The sequence below is a fragment of the Hipposideros armiger genome, unplaced genomic scaffold, assembly GCF_001890085.2.
Source record: "Hipposideros armiger isolate ML-2016 unplaced genomic scaffold, ASM189008v1 scaffold_1144, whole genome shotgun sequence".
Taxonomy (NCBI): domain Eukaryota; kingdom Metazoa; phylum Chordata; class Mammalia; order Chiroptera; family Hipposideridae; genus Hipposideros; species Hipposideros armiger.
The window spans coordinates 113,257-132,259 of NW_017732494.1; the positions used below are offsets into that span (position 1 = coordinate 113,257).

At 32.5% G+C, this 19,003-nt stretch overlaps 1 protein-coding gene across 1 annotated transcript in view; it reads left to right on the forward strand.

The window, feature by feature from the left end:
* OXR1 (oxidation resistance 1) overlaps positions 1-19,003 on the forward strand; it is a 93,581-nt gene that overhangs the window by 18,893 nt on the left and 55,685 nt on the right. Inside the window, exons 3-6 of the mRNA XM_019632448.1 lie at positions 3,276-3,383; positions 4,277-4,390; positions 12,549-12,701; positions 17,254-17,438. Of these exons, the coding sequence (XP_019487993.1) occupies positions 3,276-3,383; positions 4,277-4,390; positions 12,549-12,701; positions 17,254-17,438 (560 nt within the window). The remainder of the gene's footprint in view (positions 1-3,275; positions 3,384-4,276; positions 4,391-12,548; positions 12,702-17,253; positions 17,439-19,003) is intronic.

The following is a 19,003-nucleotide window of genomic DNA, read 5'->3' on the forward strand; positions in this document are numbered from 1 at the left end:
CTGCAGCCTATGCCATCGCCGGTGACTCACAGCAGCCCAGCTCCAGGTTGAGCTGTTGTTCAGCATCTTAGCTGTGGAGGGCAGTGTCACTAGCCCTCATATGTGGGATCCGAACCGGGGTCCTCTGGCATCCCAAGCTAGTTCTTAACCATCGCGCCACTCGGCTGGCCCTGAAATTATTATTTTTTCTTAATGTTATAAATGACCTTTGGGATATGCTCACGTATTGACCAGAAAAGTTATAAAACACCCTCTAGCAGGTCTTTGTTTAATGTTTTTAGAATTAATTCCTTAACTCTTTGTTTATTCCCTATGACAAATCCTAAAAGAAAGAAACAAATGTAATTGTAAAACTAAGATATTACTGTCTTATATTCTATTCTTATAATTTTTATAACCGTCATAAAACATCTTTATATAGAATATGTATATAATATAATTTTTGTATTTAGGAAGAAAATATATCCCTATATTTCTTTTAAAATAAAACAATATGTCAGTGTACTCTCAGAATTGGTTTACTCTAAAATACTTATGATCTAGCTTAAATGTATTTCCAGACCACCTAAATATAATATAAATTAATCTTGTACTTTAGATGGCTTTAAAGTTAAAATAACGCGTTATGTGTATTTATATACACATATATACACATATATACTGTTTTTAATTATAAATTCACTTTCAGTAGGAATCAGAAGTAGACCTTGAAAATGCTATACATTATCTTCTTCCTTGTTAATTTAATATTCCCATACTTTCACCTGAAGGAGCCTTCTTTGAGTGAGGATCTGTGAATGGATAATCATGCAGTGTCTGAAAAGTCTTTATTGTGCACTCATTCCTGGCGGTTGAGCTGCCTATAGATTATCAGGTGGACTGTAATTTTCTGTCAGCACTTTGAATAGTAATCCATTGTCTTATGTCCCTCTATTGCCTTTTTATTTTTGTTAATTTCTAGATAGTCTTTGTTTCTGTTTTTTGGTTTTTCTTTTTGTTTAGTTTTTGAAGTTTCCTTGTCTTTACACTTCTGCAGTCAGTTTCAGACAGATTTTTATTTATCTTGTTTTTTGTGTTTCTTCAGTCTAAGGAATTATGTCATTCATAAATTCTGGGAAATTGTCAGCCATTATTTCTTTGATTATATCCTCTTCTCCTTTTCTGTATTTATTCTTGAAACTAATTTTACTACCTTTTGCTGTCATTATGCTTCATTGCCCTGTTCTTGCTATCATTTTGACTGTATCTTCCATCTCCTTTGCTGGCTGTTCTACTCTACTTAATTCCAAATGTGAGTGGTCCCTTGTTTCTTTTCACTTTTCCATTTACATTCTTACTACTTGGAGAGCTGAAAAACTTTACTGTATACTCATAAACTAGGTGGAGTGAGACCTAAACTTTTTACTATTCCTATCTTAGTAGATAGTTGCATTTCCTACTATCACTTCATATTTAACAAATTCTAGCAAAACTCTTACTACAATAATTTTTTCTCCATGCTTGCCCCATGCTCAATTTTCTCATTTCCATTTCCTTTAGTCTTTTCTTCATTCAGGTTGGAATTTTAGGACTGAGCATCAGTTGCTCACTAACATTTGTCCCCCTGACCTACTACTACTACCACCATCATCACAATCTCATTCAATCCATGAGCTATCGTCTCTGGAGTCTTACTGAAAATCTTATACCTTAATCTCTTTTTTTTTACATTTTTATTACCTTAAATTTTATCTACTGCAGTAGTATTACACTGGTTTTTATGCAACTTTCTCTTGTTTTATTAATCCTAGACCTGTTAGCACTAATCTAAGATGCTACTCGGGCGACAGAAAGAACTTCCTTGTTTTATAACTATTAGTGTTTTTTATTGTCTTTATCACCTCATTTAATGGGATCATTGTGAGGGTAAACTGTATGATAATTAATGTAAAAGTTCTTTGTAAACTTAGATGTTACTGCAAAATAACATTTGTTTACAGAGACCTTTTACATATAATTATCTCAGTAAGGTAAGTAATATATCATCTCATTACATAGATAAGGAGGGTTGCACAAAGGAAAAGGTGGAACTAGATTATTAATCCATGTATTTGGCATAGATTTGGTTTTACAAAACCATATATATATATATATATATATATATATATATGTTTTTTACACCCACATACATATCAACTCGTCTTGACTTTAAAAGTCTTCTGTGCCTAATTCTAAATGCCCGTTTAATCTCATCCTTTTTTTGAAATTTAACTCTAGTCACTCACTTTCCTAAAATCCTGAATGCGTGATTGTACTATGGATGATTTAGGAGGAAGAGACAGTACCCCACAAATGTGTTTTATACTTATCTGTCTCCAAATGTATCATTTCTAAACTCTTCACTTTGAATGTTCTTTCCCTTCTGTTTCTCAAATTCCCATCCCTTCTTCCATATCTTGCTTTAAATCTTTTCTATAAAGTTTTTCCTGAATAATTTGGAGCAAATGTAGTGCTCTATTTATACTCAACTTCTGTTACATTCATTGTTTCATTTATATAACCTTTTATATCTTATTTTTGCAATTAGATTGTAAATTTCTCATGCACTAAAGCCACTTAGTTGCACTTAATTTCGTTTGTTAGAGAACTCTCATAATGCCTTATGTGTAGAGGACTCCAAAGGAATATGTTGACTGATAAAATGACTTTTTCTTTCAGGATTATTGGCAAACTCCTGTGATTTAAAATTTATGTAAATATGATCATTAAAATATACTAATGATTCAGAAAGAGATTGTTCAACTTTGGTTCAAATATGTTTTCTAATTTATACATCTAAATGACAGAATCTACATAAAGATCATTAGAAATAGCAATTTAAGTTTAAAACAGGCAGGCATGTACTTCGCTAACATAAAATTAGTATGTTTCTAGAAGTTACATGTTTTAGGAACTATTTAAAGGAATAAATAGTATGTTGTTTTAAAATCTTTGTAAAATAAAAATCACTTGTTTGTGTTTTGTAAATTTTATATTTTGAAATTGTTTCAACTCATAGAGGCTCACATGTAATTGTGATGTATTATGATAAAGCCGTATACTCTGTGTCATAACCAGTTGAGACCACTTGCTAACAAATTACAAAATTTCTCAAGTTATCCTGTCTCCAGAGATGGAAACACTACTTTTTAATCAAATGTAAGATTGGTTCGTAAACATATTAATGACCATTAAGCCTCATAGTTCAGTTTTTCTGTTTTAATAGATTAAAATCATTTATTTCTTCTTTTAAACAGGTTGAATCAAGGGATTCGTTGAACAGTATAGCCCTGAAATTTGATACAACGCCAAACGAACTTGTTCAATTAAATAAGTTATTCTCCCGAGCAGTTGTTACTGGACAGGTATCTTTTTTTTTAATGCCTTTGTATGGAAGCATTAAGTAGCAAGACAGAAAGTATTCATTGCAGCAGAGCTAATAATATAGGAAATTTAAGAATACTTTTATTCATGCTTTGAACAAATCATATTTGCTGCAGAAGAGAAAATTGTCACAAATTTTTCTTCATACACATTGCACATAATTGTGAATTGTGTTTTCAAATATAGTTTAAAAGCACTTTTTAAAATATTCAAAGCAGTACATGTACATAATAAAAAATTCAGACATCTTTAAAGGTGAGTTATCCTATCTCAGACTTCTAGTTGCATTTTCCAGAAGCAGTCACTGTTACCAATTTCTATCCCCTTCCAGAAATATTTTAGCCTTTTCTTTAAATTTAACTTTGGTTTTGGAAAATGTTTTAGATAAGCACAGCTCAATCTCAGACTTTTCGTGTGTGTAGTGTTGCACTGTATTGATATATTTTAGTTTATGCACAATAAGCTTTAGACTGTCTCTACTCTTTTGCTGTTGTAAATATTGTAGGAAATACTTTTGTACGTATTTCTTTTTCTTTATACGCAAATACTTCTATAGAGTCCTACAAGTAACATTGTTGCATTAAAGGATATGTGCATTTTAAATTTTGTTAGCTATTGCCAAATTGTCCTTTAGGAAGAACTCCCACATTATATAAGATTTATTGTTTCCCCATCCTATTCCTGACAGTACGTATTATCAAACTTTGCTACATTGAATTGAATTTTTTTTTTTTTATTAATGGTAATAAATATTCTTTTAATCTGAAGATTTTTCTTTTTTCTTTTTACTGCTGAAGATCATTGTTAATGGTACTTGCTGATATAAACACCATCTGATTATTAATAGTTCAGTTTGTGTGAATCTTTACTTCAGGTTTTATATGTTCCTGATCCTGAATATGTCTCCAGTGTTGAGAGCTCTCCATCTCTAAGCCCCATAAGCCCCCTGTCATCAACATCATCTGAGGCTGAATTTGATAAGACCACTGTAAGTGTCCCTACGTTTCAAAGATTGCTATAAAGAAATCTCACTGTTATGGACAAGGTGTAATCAAACAATATGGTGAATCGTTACATAAAAAAAATTATTATAGTAAAAGACACATTGCCATTCATCCCCCTCAGTATACTCCCCCTCACTTCAAACACACTTATCCCATCATCCCACTTTCTGAAGCAGTTCTGGAAATCCTCTTTCATGAGTGTCTAGTTGCGCTGTTGTGGCTGCCTCCATGTCCTGAATCATTTTGACTTTGGGGAAGAGCCAGAAGTTCCACGGTGCCAGATCCGGTGAATAAGGTGGTTGAGGACACACTGCAGTGTTTTTATTTGACAGAAATTGCCACATACCAGAAGTGATGTGTGACACAGAGTGTTGTCATAATGGAGGATGATTAATGGCACACTTTAAAACAAAGCTTCTTCTCCACCGTAGCTCACACCCGACTGACTGCATCAAACAAGTAGAAACTTGTCACACACTGTTACTAAGGTTTGACGCACCACTTCCCCAAAGATCCCTGCCTTTCCATTGGATGGCACTCAGCAGCAACATTCACCATATTTTTTTATCACACCGCGTTATATCTAATTGTGCTTTTTTATCCTATTTAGACTATTGTTACAACGAAATTTTACCTTTTATCTTGTTACTTAAATGTGTAAATCCTAGTTTCTGAAGTGAAATGTTCTTATTGAATGAGACAGCTTAAATTGGTTTACTAGTGGTGGTATTGGTCCAAAGATATTCAGCAACTCTCTCTTATAAATACCATATAATAATTTAACTAAGGAAGAAATTTTACCTAACAAATACAAGAGTATCATAAGTCCATGTTCAATTTGATTTTTATTTTAGTTTCTATGAATATTTATATAGTACTTAGAACTCGAGTTTATTTTTGACACACTGCCTTTTAAAACATAATTTATCATCTTAGTCTTTCGTCTAAGTATTAACTCCAAGTAATTAATAGTGGATTAATTTAGCATTTTTAATGAATGAATATTCTGTATAAGTTACATTTTAAAAACGAATTTCAAGAAACCAAACTTTATTTAAAAATTTTGAACAAAATCTCTCTGAAAAGAATTATATTTTTGTGCCTAAATTAATGCTAATCAGAATTGTCCATTTTCATAATGACCTAATGATTATGTTTACATGTAAAAGACTATTCCTCCATTAAATGGCTTGACTCCTGTGGGAGATTCCTCTGTGTCACTCTGCTGACTTTAGGAGACATCTTTTTCTTCTCTGTTCCAGTTTGCACTGAAAATTTAGTATACCAAATGACACACTAGTAATAAAACAAATCATTTGTGTGTGGGGAGGGGGGTGTCTTTTTCAAATGATTATTAGTTGGATATCTTGTGTAAATACGCCAACATTGTACTTTAGAATGTAGTCACATGAAAGGAATATATTTGTTGATGAAAATGGAAGTGAGATTCTCATGATAGGTATTGCTGGACCAGTTGATGCAAGAATACCTTCCTCAATGTGGCCATGCCATTTTTCTATGTGACTTAAAAAGTGGTGTCCTCATAAGGGGGAGTTCCAAAGGAGAGCAGTGTAGCCTTAGGTTAATTTAGCTTGTTTCAAACCCTAAAGCAGAATTGTGAAAAGCCTCGACTGTAGCATCTTGCCTAACTGGGAACCTGTGGGGCCCTTTTCTGTCCCTCAGCATTACCTTGAATCTGCCTACCAGCTGGCTTTATTGAAAGTATGTGATCAAAGAGAAGCGAGTGCTGAAGCTCAAGAGAGCTTGTGCTACTGTTGGTTTTGGTCTTTTGAGAGCATTGGCAGAAGAGGATAGGAGGGAGGAGGGGGGACATCTTTATTCTCCTAGCTCCCCGCCTCCAAGGTCACCTCAGAATGACTACATTCTTCACACCTCATCTCTTGTCAGGGCTTACCAAAGAGCCCTCTCTGTCTCTGGGTTTAAGCATCCTTCTCGCTCCCTTACCTCTTTAAGTCTACAGGTGATAATTAAGCCTCAGTTGTTCATGGATTTTCATTTTACACTGTATACCTTTGTAAATAGTTCCATTATTATTAAACTCTTAAAATCACTCAGTTTGATGTGCCATCTGTTTCTTCCAGACCTGACCAATACAGTATTTATTTTATAGGTGAGGAAACTAAGGGTTGAGAGGTTAAATAATTTGTGTCTAAGGTTACTCAGTTAGCTAATAGCTGAGTTAGGATTCCAACCCAGGTAGTCTGGGTCCAGAGCCCATGTTCTTAATTACCACTTTATAGCTGGAAATTAATACCTCAGGAACTACCATTGCTCAATAAGTAATCGGACTCAAAGAAATAAGTAATATTTAATCCTTATAAGTGAGTGTAGACATAGTTGCCACTTCACATTATCTTTTTATAATCTTTAAATCTAACATCCTTTTATAAATAGGAACCCTTTTTTGTTTGTTTGTTTACCTCCTTTGATTTCTCCTCTCTGCATCTTAAATTTACTCATTATGCTAATGCGATTTTAGGCTAAAACTACCTGTGTGACATAATTCGGATAAAATTTAGAAAAAAATGTTTAAAGGTGAAAAATGAAATCATTTAAATAGTTTTTATTTATGCTTGTATTAATGTATTTCACTGAGTGATAGGATATGCAGATAGTTATGGTCTCTTTAATATAAAACACTCTTTAGTATACTCTAATAAATCTGAAAAGTTATGAGAAAATCAGAGTACTGGTAACAATTGGATTGGATACACAGTAGTAAGCAAATGTAATTTTGAAAAACAATACTTTTTTGAGATCCTAAGGAAAGCCTAGAAGGTCTTACAGGAAGAAAATATATGAAGTAGCAACAGAGCCTAGGTACACTATAAAAGCTTCTTTAAGCATTGGCCATACTGCTGCAGTTACTATAGTACTTAAAAAGGGTTTACCATGCACTTATTAATGGGAGGGGGGAACTAAGACATAGAGAGGAGAATGAATAATTTACACAAGGTCACAAAGCTAATGAGTGGTAGAGCTGGATTTAAACCCTGACATCTGTTTCCAGACTGCATTACGTTCTTGACCACTTTTTTGAACTGACTGACTGATGAAATGGGGCGGACTAGCAGTGTGGGTTTTCTGGGACTGAGGCATACAATCGAAAATGAAAATACCATAAATCATAGAAACTAGAAAGTTTGTAATAAAGAACTATCTGGAAGTAATACATAGGAAGCTTCTGCTTGACCAAAGCAAAAAATGAGAGTACAACAGATAATTCAGAAGTATTGTTTAAAATGATTAAAAGGCAAACAAAAGCATTGCTTCCCCATTTCCTACTCTACTTTCAATATTTAAGATTCTCTGGACTTTTTAATATGTTATTCTTCTTCTGTTTACATAACTTAAACAATTATTAGTTCCCTGTATTAGTTTCCTAGGGCTGCCATATCAAAGGGTCACAAAATGGCTGTGTTTAAACCGGAAACTTATCTCACGTTTTTGGAAGCTAGAAGCCCGGAATCCAGCCATGCCCCTTTCCTTGTGGGATAGAATCCTTCCTTGCCTCTTCTAGAGTCGGGTGTTCTCCAGCAATCCTCGGCATCCTTTGGCTTGTTAGATGACTCCTGTTTCTGCCTTTGTAGTCGTATAGCTGTCTTCTCTCTGTGGATCTCTGTCTTCATATGATGGTCTTTTTTTCAAGTGAGGAAACCAGTTATATTGGATTAAGAGTCTGCCCTACTGCCCTGTATGACCTCAGCTTAACAAATTTCATCTGTAAAAACCTTATTTTCAAATAAGGTCACATTATGAGGTACTGTGGATTAGGACATCAATATATCTTCGTGGATGGTGCAATCAACCCATAACATTGCCTGTTAGAAATTACAAGAGAATTACAGAATTTAATCTCCCTTATTTTCTAAAAAAGGGAACATTAAGTTTTCTAACTCTGGTCAAATGAGATTTCTTTTTTTAAAAGACATTCATTGAATATCTTTCTCACTTATAGATGAGAAGATATATAGAAGAGTGAGGTTAATCTCCTACAGTGTTTTGGGGAAGCTTGAGAATATTTGTCAAATCTGGTAAATTAACCTCCCTCTATTTTAATCACAATAATCACATAATTCATTGACATCTTGAAGTTGTATGTCTGTATACCTGAAATCAGACATTAATTACAAATAATAGCAGACGTGTAAGAAGTTAAAAAAAGTTTTAGTTAGAAATACCAAGATAGTTAGAAGAGATTAAATAATTGTTATGCTTTAAGCATTGTTCTCATATATGCCATCTTTAAGCTTGTCACAGACACAACTCTCCCCCACTTCTCCCTACTTTTCTTCCTTTCTCTCTATATGTATATATTATATATTTAAACTAAAAATAAGTTTAAAATCGTTAAAGTATATAACATAAAAATATATTTTATCTGTTATATATAATAAATTATAATTTTAACTAATGCTTTTTAAACCTAAATTTTAATATATAAATATGTGTGCTTTATTATATAATAAACTTATATTTACATATAATAAAGTTAAATAATATAAATACCAATATATAAATAATACATAAATATATATTTTATATAATATAATTTAACTTTGGTGCTTTTAAACTTAATTTAAATATCAGCAATTTATTAGGGAATTATACTTTTTAATATGTACTTTTAAATGATGATGCTATAATCATACCTTAGTCTTACATTCTCAGAACAAAATTTTATGGTTAGTATGTGAAAAAAATAGACTTATAATAGAACTTTGTATTTATATTGATTTTAGGCAAGCAGTTCTTTATAGAAGAAATCCCTGTATCTGTAACATTGCAAGTAAGACATGGTTAAATTACAGGGTGAGAGTTTTCTTCCTAGATTCTGAATGAGAGCATCATTTTCATAATTAGAATTTAAAAATTGATCCTGCTTTGCTTTTTATCTTGGTTGCTAAAAAGCTCAGAGCCAGATCCAAAGCTCCTAGTACAACATTTACGAGTACAATTGCACTTTATTTTTCTTCACACTGATGTCTTAATTTTTTATTTGTTTCTTATTTTATTCTGTGTGTTAGTGTGAAGAGCCTCAAATTCTTGGTCTTAAGTAGAATATAAATACTGACAGAGGTGATTAAACATAATTTATAGGCAGTAATTGGCACCCATCGTATTTATGAGATTAAATGAAGCAGCACAATATACAGTTCTTTAAAAGTCAATATTTTCTTCTAAAATATACAATATATATGTTGTATGAAATAAATATAAATGTTCATATTTATTCGCCTGTATGTTTATCCTCCTCAAACTTCATATGTCTTACCTATGTATTACCAGACAACATTGCTACATATTTTCAATCACACAGGGACAAAAACTCAGTGAAGCCAAGGCAATATGGGAAATGGAGAGTTTGGAGTTGCTATTAGTTTATGGTAATGACTTATAATAATATTATACAAATCATATTTTACAATATTTAATTATATTGTACAATAAAAGAGGACCATAAGTCAACCTTTTTGGATCGCTTGTCCTGGTGATGCTTTGCTTTTGCACGCTTGAACATTTGAGGCAATAATTGAGGCTAATAGACAGATGTTTATACTTCTATATTTTTAAGGACCTTTTCACCCCTAGTTACCAAAACAAAATTACACAAAGAAGTTTCAAAAAGCATTCAAACGAGTTTCAAAATGACAGCATTGAGCATCAGAATCTATAAATAGCAGTCAAAAGCAACTACCTAGAGATACTGATACTTAATGTACATGTATGTAAGTTATAATGAGGTCGGATTAGGATTTCTCTGAACAATTTTGATCTTTTAAAAAAGAAATATACTCTTTTGTGCTATACTTCAAGCATTTGCTAAGCTATGTATTCTTTTTAACAGGATTATATTGACTAATCGAGATTCCCATAGATACTGAGTTGTACAGATTGAGACTTTGAGGGAACCTCAGAGATCATGTTGTTCACTGAGATATATATTCATTTAAGCAAGGCATTTGACAATGTACCGAGATAATAGTTTTGGTGAATAATACAGTTACATAGTAGGTAATGCTGTCAGCTTTATAAACATAATTTCTTGATAGCTTTGTGCCTACTTTCGGGAGACCTTTTGATGGCTCTGCATTGGCTTTTTTTTCCCTTCACATATTTATCAATTATTTAGAAGAATACTTGAAAGGGAAGGTGTATGGTCAAGCTTGCTAGTTCAAGTGTTGACAACATGGTTTTGCATCTCAGCTTCACCTTATTCTTGGGTGAGTTAGAGAAATTGGCTAAGTGTATGTTTCCTTAAAAATGAGGTAGTAGTATATACTTAATATGAGTGATTTGAAATTAAATGGCCCATATAATACACTTAAATATAACAAGTATTCATAAATATTCATTAATATTATTAGTGTCTCTTATTCAATTATGTATGCAAAATGAATTTATATATGATATAAAGCTCTTAGATATGGCAACTACTAGAGACAGCAAGATAAGTGTAAAATTATTAATTTGCATCATAAAGTGAAAAGATTGAGAACTTTGTTAATATATATTAATGATTGAACAGTGTTTTTCAACTGTTAAAACATAATTCCATTTTTGGTTTTTAAAAAGTATAAATCATAGTATATTAAATATAGTTGTTGTACAGTATTCTGCACTGGTCTGTTCTTCTTTCCAAAAATATCTGTTGAATTTCTGCCCAAGTGCTAGGGATTCAGCCCTACATTTTAGGGAGGGGTATGTGAAGTTTAGAAAGTAAGTGTAAAAATTCTTTCCTCATATAGGTTTAAGGAATTAGATCCATTTATTAGAGTAGAAAGTGTTATGATAAAATTTGATAGCTTTTTTCAGTATCTAAAAGGCTATGGTATTTGAAGAGGAGGCTGACTGACTTATTTCAAAAGACAAATCGGTGTTAGGTACCTATTAGTAACTAAGTGTCTAATTTTAGCTCAAAACTCTGAAGAACCTTACTGTTATGAAAACTATTCTACAAGACAGTGTGCAGTTACTCATAATTTATTAAATGCCTCTGTGGAGGTGTTTAAAACAAAGAATAAAAGACATCTGCCTAGTCTTTCTACATTGTATGTAATATTGAACTTTGGGGGGGAACTATGACTTCTGAGGAGTCTGTGAATTTGGATATAAAACATTTTAAGTGAAATCTAACTTTTTTTTTCAATTAACACTACAAGCAGCAAACTATAGAGTAGCACCAGGCATACCTGTGACTTTGTCCCCAATAGAACTCACAGATATTGTCAGGTCTCTTTAGCACTGTTGTTGATGTCACAAAATGTTGTTTTATAGCCATCTATTGTACTTGAAAATTATAATTACCAGAGTCACCAGTAGATCTTGTTATTTAATGTATTAATAAGGAAACATATATTACTATATATCTCCAGTTAAATAATATAATTTTTAATGTGTTTCAGCATAACTTTATAAACCTATATTTTAAGTATTCAAAAAAACATTTTGGGAAGGCATGACAGAATGGCCTATGACACCAGAAAAGTTAAGAACCTGTGAGCTAACTAATTAATATTGGATTGTCGGAAAAGTTATGATGTATTTTTTCTATGTTTTTTGTTGCAAAAATGTGTCATGACTTTTCTGACAACCCAATACTTTGTAAAATGATACTGATAAATTCTTGAGATTTTAAAAGGCTCTTACAGTGAATGAGTTGTGCTCAATTCCTAGGTATCACAGACAAGTACTCCACTTTTTGTCTGCTCCCAACACTGAGGGATATATTAAATGGTCTTATTAGGACCAGTGGTTTAATTCAGGAGCAACTGAATGCGCGTCTGCGTGTATGCACACGCGCATGTGTGTGTTATGTGTATGTGTGGTGTTGGGGATACAGGAAATGTCGTTTTCAACATTTTCCAAATATGTGATTCATATATATATCCCCTATTTAAAAAATAATTAAAAATGTAAGTGTAAGCTATGTTAAAGATCTTTACTGAATGTGAAAACAGTGCCATTCTTACCTATATTTTTTACATAAGATATTTTGGGCTGACCTCCAGAATGTGATGAGAAGGAAGAATACTAATTGAGGAAAGCTGCTCATTTGGCTTTAATGATGTGCTTATTTTTATTCAGTTTTCTAAAGTGCCATTATTTATTTTTTTAAAGAATCCTGATGTAGTCCACCCAAAAGAAGCAACTCCCTCATCTACTTTTACTGGTATTCGACCTGCACGAGTTGTATCTTCAACTTCTGAGGAGGAAGAAGCATTTACAGAGAAATTTCTAAAAATTAATTGCAAATATATTACCAGTGGCAAGGTAATATTACCTTAGAGAAAACTTTTAATCATGCTTTTTTACATTACTAAAATATGACAGTATTGCATTTACTATTTGAGTCACCAACATCAGCACATGCTCGAATATTTTTTTAAAATATTGTTGGAATTACTAGTTTGAGTCAGCCTGGATTTTGCTTATAACTAACAATCTGGTTGTCTTGCAAATTGTTAAAGACAATAGGAGATAAATAGATTTACTACAATAAGGTACAGTTAATTTGCTGTTGGTAGAATATTTCTAAAAGCACTTCTGAGCACTCTTTGGAGTTCTAACTCTTGCAAATTTAATATAACACAAATTTGAAGATAACTGCTATTTATTGAGTAACTACTATATGCCAGAAACTGTGTTTTTGGTGATTTATTTTATCAACTCAAAATAATTCTGTGCAATAGGTGGTCCTATTCCCTCTTCACAAGGTTAATAAGTCCAAGGTTTCTTTACCATGGCCCAAGTTCAAACCCAATTTGAATCTATGTTTTATATACAACACCTTGCTGTACTAAATAAAATATTCTATTCTGCAAAAGGAATATAGTCAAGTAATACAGTTAGAATATAAACTCCAGGTATAACTTAGAAAGTAACTGTAACATGGTTCCAACTTAAAGTCAGAATTATGACTATTTTATAGTCATAACTCATAAATTATGAGTATTTGAAATACGGTGTTTTAGTGCTATAAAATTCCCCCTACATATTACTTTAACTGCATCCACAATGTTGATACATTGTAGTTTTATTTCAATTTAGTTTGGAATACTTTCTCTTTCTTCTTTGGCCCATTGAATATTTAGGAGTGTTTTAGTTTCTAAATATTTGGGGATTTCTCTAAATATCTTTTGTTACTGATTTCTAATATTATTCCATGTGGTTGGAGAACACATTACTTTTTGAAGGCTTAATTTAAGACTTATGGTCCAGAATGTGGTATATCTTGATAAATGTTACATGTGCACTTGAAAAGGATGTGTATTCTGCTGTTATGAGAGGACTAGTCTATAAATGTCAATTCAAGTTGAGTGATAGTGTCCTTCTGTGTCCCTACTGATTTTCTATTTGTTCCATCAATTATTGACAGAAGGATGTTGAAATACCTCACTATAAATGTGTATTTGTCTATTTCTTCTTTCATTTCTTTCAGTTTTTGTTTTGTGTATTTTGAAACTCTGCCATTAGGTATAAAAAGATTCTTCATTGTCTTGATGAATTGACTTGTTTCATTATGAAAGACCCTCTATTTTCAGTAGTATTCTTTGCGATGAAATCTATTTTAATGTATGCTTACAGTCACTTCAGATTCCTTTTGATCAGTGTTAACATGGTTTACCTTTTTTCATTGTTTTACTTTTGGCCTATGTCTTTATAGTTAAAATGGGTTTCTATACCTTACATTAGAATTCACTGTTTATACAGCCTGTGGGCTTTGACAAATGTATAATGACATGTATCCACCATTATAGTATCATATCGAATAGTTTCATTGCCCTAATCAGTGCTCTGCCTCTTCATCCATTTCTCCTGCTGAACCCCTGGAAACGACTGATCTTTTTACTGTCTGAATAGTTTTGCTTTTTTCAGTGTTCATGTAGTTAGAATTCTACAGTATGATTGTATGATTTCAAATTGGCTTCCTTCACTTAGCAATATTCATTTAAGAGTCCTCCATGTCTTTCATGGCTTGACAGCTCATTTCTTTTTATTGCTGAATAATAATTCACTGTAGATGAACGATAGTTTATGCATTCACCAACTGAAGGGCAACTAGGTTGCTTCCAAGTTTGGGGCACTTAAGAATACAGCTGCTATAAACATTCATGTACAGGTTTTGTGTAAATGTAAGTTTCTACCCCATTTGGGTAAATACTAAGGAGTGCAGCAGCTAGATCTAGATCAATGGTAAGAGTATGTTTAGCTTTGTAAGAAACTACCAAAATGTCTTCCAAAGTGGATGTATCATTTTGTGTTCTTACCAGCAGTCAATGAGCTGTTGTTGCTCTACATTCTCACCAGCATTCATTGTCAGTGTTGTAAATTTTAGCTGTGCTAATTGTTCTTTAGTAGTAACTCATCGTTTTAATTTGCATTTCCAATGACTTATGATATTGAGCATATTTTCATAAGCTTATTTTCTATCCTGTATCTTTTGCATTTTCTTTGTATTTGAAAGATCTTTTCACTGAGCATATAATTTTAGGTTGACAGGGTTTTCGTTTCCTTCAGAATTTTAAAGATGTTTCTTTCAGAACTTCACTGTTTTCTGGTTTGCACTGTTTCTGAAGAGACATCATCTATTATTTTTTTATTTGGTGCCCTGTACAAAATATATTTTTTCTTTGGTTGCATTTAAGATGGTCTCCTTATCACTCTTTTTGAGTAATTTGATTATGAGTATGATATGCTTTGATGTATTTTTCTTTTTTTTTTGCTTTTGCTTTAGGTTCATTTGTGGATGTATAGTTTTCATCAAATTTGTAAACTTTTTGGCCATATTTCTTCAAATTTCTTTTTCTCTTCCATTCTCTTTTCTTCTTTGGGAAATCTATGCATGTTTTGGGCTGCTTGGCGTGTGTCTCATAGCTCACTGGTACTTTGATTTTTGGGGGGCTTTTTCTGCTCGTTTTGTTTGGACAATTACTAATCATTACATCTTTATGGTCACTAATGTTTTTCTGCCATGTCTAATCTGCTATTCTATCCAGTGTATTTTTCATCTCTGTAAGTTCAAACTGGGTCTCTTGTATCTTCATGAACCCTACTTAACCATGCACACTGTTTGTTCTATATTCTTGAATATGTGGGATATATATTAAGGCCTTTTTTACATTGTATATACTCTACTCTTGATTATTTTTTGCATTATCCCTGGCAATGTAAATGTTCCTAAAGCATACTTCACCATCTCTCATTGGCTTGAGTTGGCATGTGATCCAGGAATGCAAACTGATGTATTTGAATCTATTTAAAATATTGATCAAAAGATGATTAGGCTATGGTTTATATTGAAGTTACGCCTTATTTAGGTGGTCCATGGTTTGCCTGAACTTAAAGAAATGCTATTCAGAATTTCAGATTGATTCCTTTTTTCCATCAATATGCATGCATACATATTTTTCTCTCATATTGCATGTAGTTGCTGTAAAAGATAAGCAAGTTTTATTATCTTGAAAATCTGCAATAGCTTTTTTCCAACTTGTGATTGATTGGGTGACCATTTCGGTAGGATTTTCTTTTTTTACTTGATTATTTTTACAGGTAGTGTCTGTCATAACTTAAGTTTTATGTTCTTAAAGTTAAACAAGGTAAATTCACAGAGTTGAATATGGACTTGGAAGGAAGGTGTGATACCAAATCAAACAGGATTTAAGTTCTTCTTTTCCTTAATAGTTTCAGAAAAAGATAAGACAACTCTGAAGTTACTATTTGGTTTATTTTTAGAATTCTGTCTGGCTTTTCATTGTTAACACTTAAAGAATATAGCGGAATGGAAAAAAATGAATTAAGGACTATTTGGCACTTGAGTTGGAGTGATTATATAGTTTGTTACTTGAATGTGGAGGGATTATAGTTAAAAGCACAAATTGCCTGGAGTTTTAATCTTGGTTCTACCACTTATTAATTAGCTATGTTATTTATTATTTAGGACAAGTTGCCGAGTCTTTTTCATCCTTAATTACCTCATCTGTATACTCATCTCAGAGCTGATTGTGATGATCAAATGAACAATGATGAATATAAAGCATGCTACATAACAAAGCATTCAATAAATCAGCTAATATTAGCGGGGTTGGCTTCCAATGGACTTTAGTTTGCTCGTTTGTAAAATAAGAGGGATGGCCTCTTCATATTTGTATCACTATTTGTATAAACCAATTTAAATTTTATAGTTTTTCATGATTAAATTAAAAATAATTGCTGTGTACCTTAGAGATCATCTAATCTAACTAATTTTATAGATTAAGAACTGAGGCCTCGAGGCTTTGCTTGCTCAAGTTCACATCGCTAGCTAGTAGCAGAGTCAAGTGAAACAGATATTTCAGAAGATACTTTAAAGAAATTATACTATTTCCCTTTTATAATGGATTGAATTATAAACATTATTTATTACAAACCTGGTTTATATACATAAAACTGTATTTAATACCTGTAGTGAGGGAACAACACAGGAAGCAGTACACAAATTAATGTAAAACGTGGCTCATGCTTTGCAGGACTTTTCAATTCCTTCTTACGTTACTGAAGTTAACACTGCTGATATAACTCAGTATTTTACTGAGGCTGCAAATTTTAATACCTGACCTGATTGTTTGAGGGTAAATGTAATATTCTTTGTATTTTGGCTCTCCTAAAGAGGAGAATTTACTGGGAAAATTTGGGCTTTATTAAAAATGTTTTCATGAGAATACCTTAGTGTTTGAATATATAGTAGATGGCCTAAGATCAGAAGAATATTAGTAAAAAATAGCTGCAATACTTTTTGAAAATGAAAACTTTAAAGATTAAACATTATTTTCTTTTTCTATCTTAGGGCACAGTCAGTGGTGTGCTGCTAGTTACACCAAATAATATAATGTTTGATCCACATAAAAGTGACCCCTTGGTTCAAGAGAATGGCTGTGAGGAATATGGGATCATGTGTCCAATGGAAGAGGTGATGTCAGCTGCAATGTACACAGAAATTTTGGATAGCAAAATAAAGGAATCCTTACCCATGTAAGAGTGGTATTTATACTCCTTTGCATTTTTAATGCATCTGGATAGTTGACCCTAGTCTAATACTCTTAAGTACTTTTAGTTAGTTTTATTATAGCTGCTTTTCATTTTCTCCATAATGAAACAAAAATATATGTAGTATTGAAAAGATTATTCTTAATGCACCTAGAATAGTTAGGAGTTGTTTTAGGTTTGTAATTGTATATTTGGTTAAAGAACCAAATATTTCAAAGTGACCTATAGTACTCATTTAATACACTGTTTACCAGTTCTTTGTATTCAGACATAGCATTTGGAATTCTGAATTATTTATATGAGTAATTTAAGGTACATTAACTAATCAAGGGTGGCTTTCAAATTTTCCTTAGAAGAGCCTGAACAGTCAGGCGTGGGATTTGGGGAGACCACATGAGCAAATGACTATAGCCAGAGCAGCTTTGTTTTTTATTTATTGATTCATGTTTGCATTCTTCTCTCTTAGAAGTAAAGTATAGGGGGAGAATACTCCCAAATTGCATAAATATTAAGGGTTAACTTTGGAATATACTGGTCAGGGGTTGTGTGGTTATCTGATTGTGATGCAGATAACATAGGTGCGAGGCTACCAGTCAGTACCACAGAGAGAATGACAGAAAGAAATGGCCACAGGGAGAAAAGGGAGGAATAAGAAATAAAAGGAGAAGCTAAAAGGTAGGTATACAAAGAATTGGGAAGGAAAGTAGAAAGGAAGAAAATTGATAGGTAATAGACAAGAACTCTCCCATTCCTCCATATGTGACTGTCAACAGTTTATACGCTGGCTTCCCTGTAACTGATACTGAGGTTTATATCTCTGAATTAGTCCACAGGGATGATGAAGGCTGTTTTAAAATTAACCCTTGTGGGACAGAACTACTTATAAAGGAGAAGGAGAGCACATTATTTTTGTTTCTGAGCCAGACTACATCAGTTGTTCGGATACGTGTGGTGAATAAAATTCCTTATTCAAAAAGTCTTCATTTTACCTCCCACTCAGTAGATACTATTTTGGCTTGGTAAACTCATCTTTAGAGGTGCAGGTAATTCCTAGGATTTCCTCTAGTGTCAGTTATTTTTATAGATACCATTGAAAGTCAGTTTCAGCAAATACCAACTATTGAAGTTGGTGGAGGGATGAGACAAAGATGGAGTGAAGGTTAGATTAAATGAGAAACAAGATTATATATGTATGTATATATTGTCAGTCATTGGTGAGATTAACTTTCCGTTTCCCTGCTTTTCCATTTATATTATGATACTTTCGGCTTCTTTTATGCTAAATGATCTTTAATTATTCTACAAAGATGCTGTAGGGCTCCTTCTCTTACAGTTCACAGTTTTGTCATTCAGAGCATCACCTGGAAAGACCATACATTTGATTCAAACATTTAAAAAAATTTCTGCAGAAAGAAATATCTTTCAACCCTCTCATATGAATTTATTTAAAAATATTTGCAACAGATCATAAATCAAGTGGTTTTTTTTTCAGAGTAATGTCATGTATGGCAAAAATTAGGTGTGAGATTTGATTTTTTTTTTCCTGACTT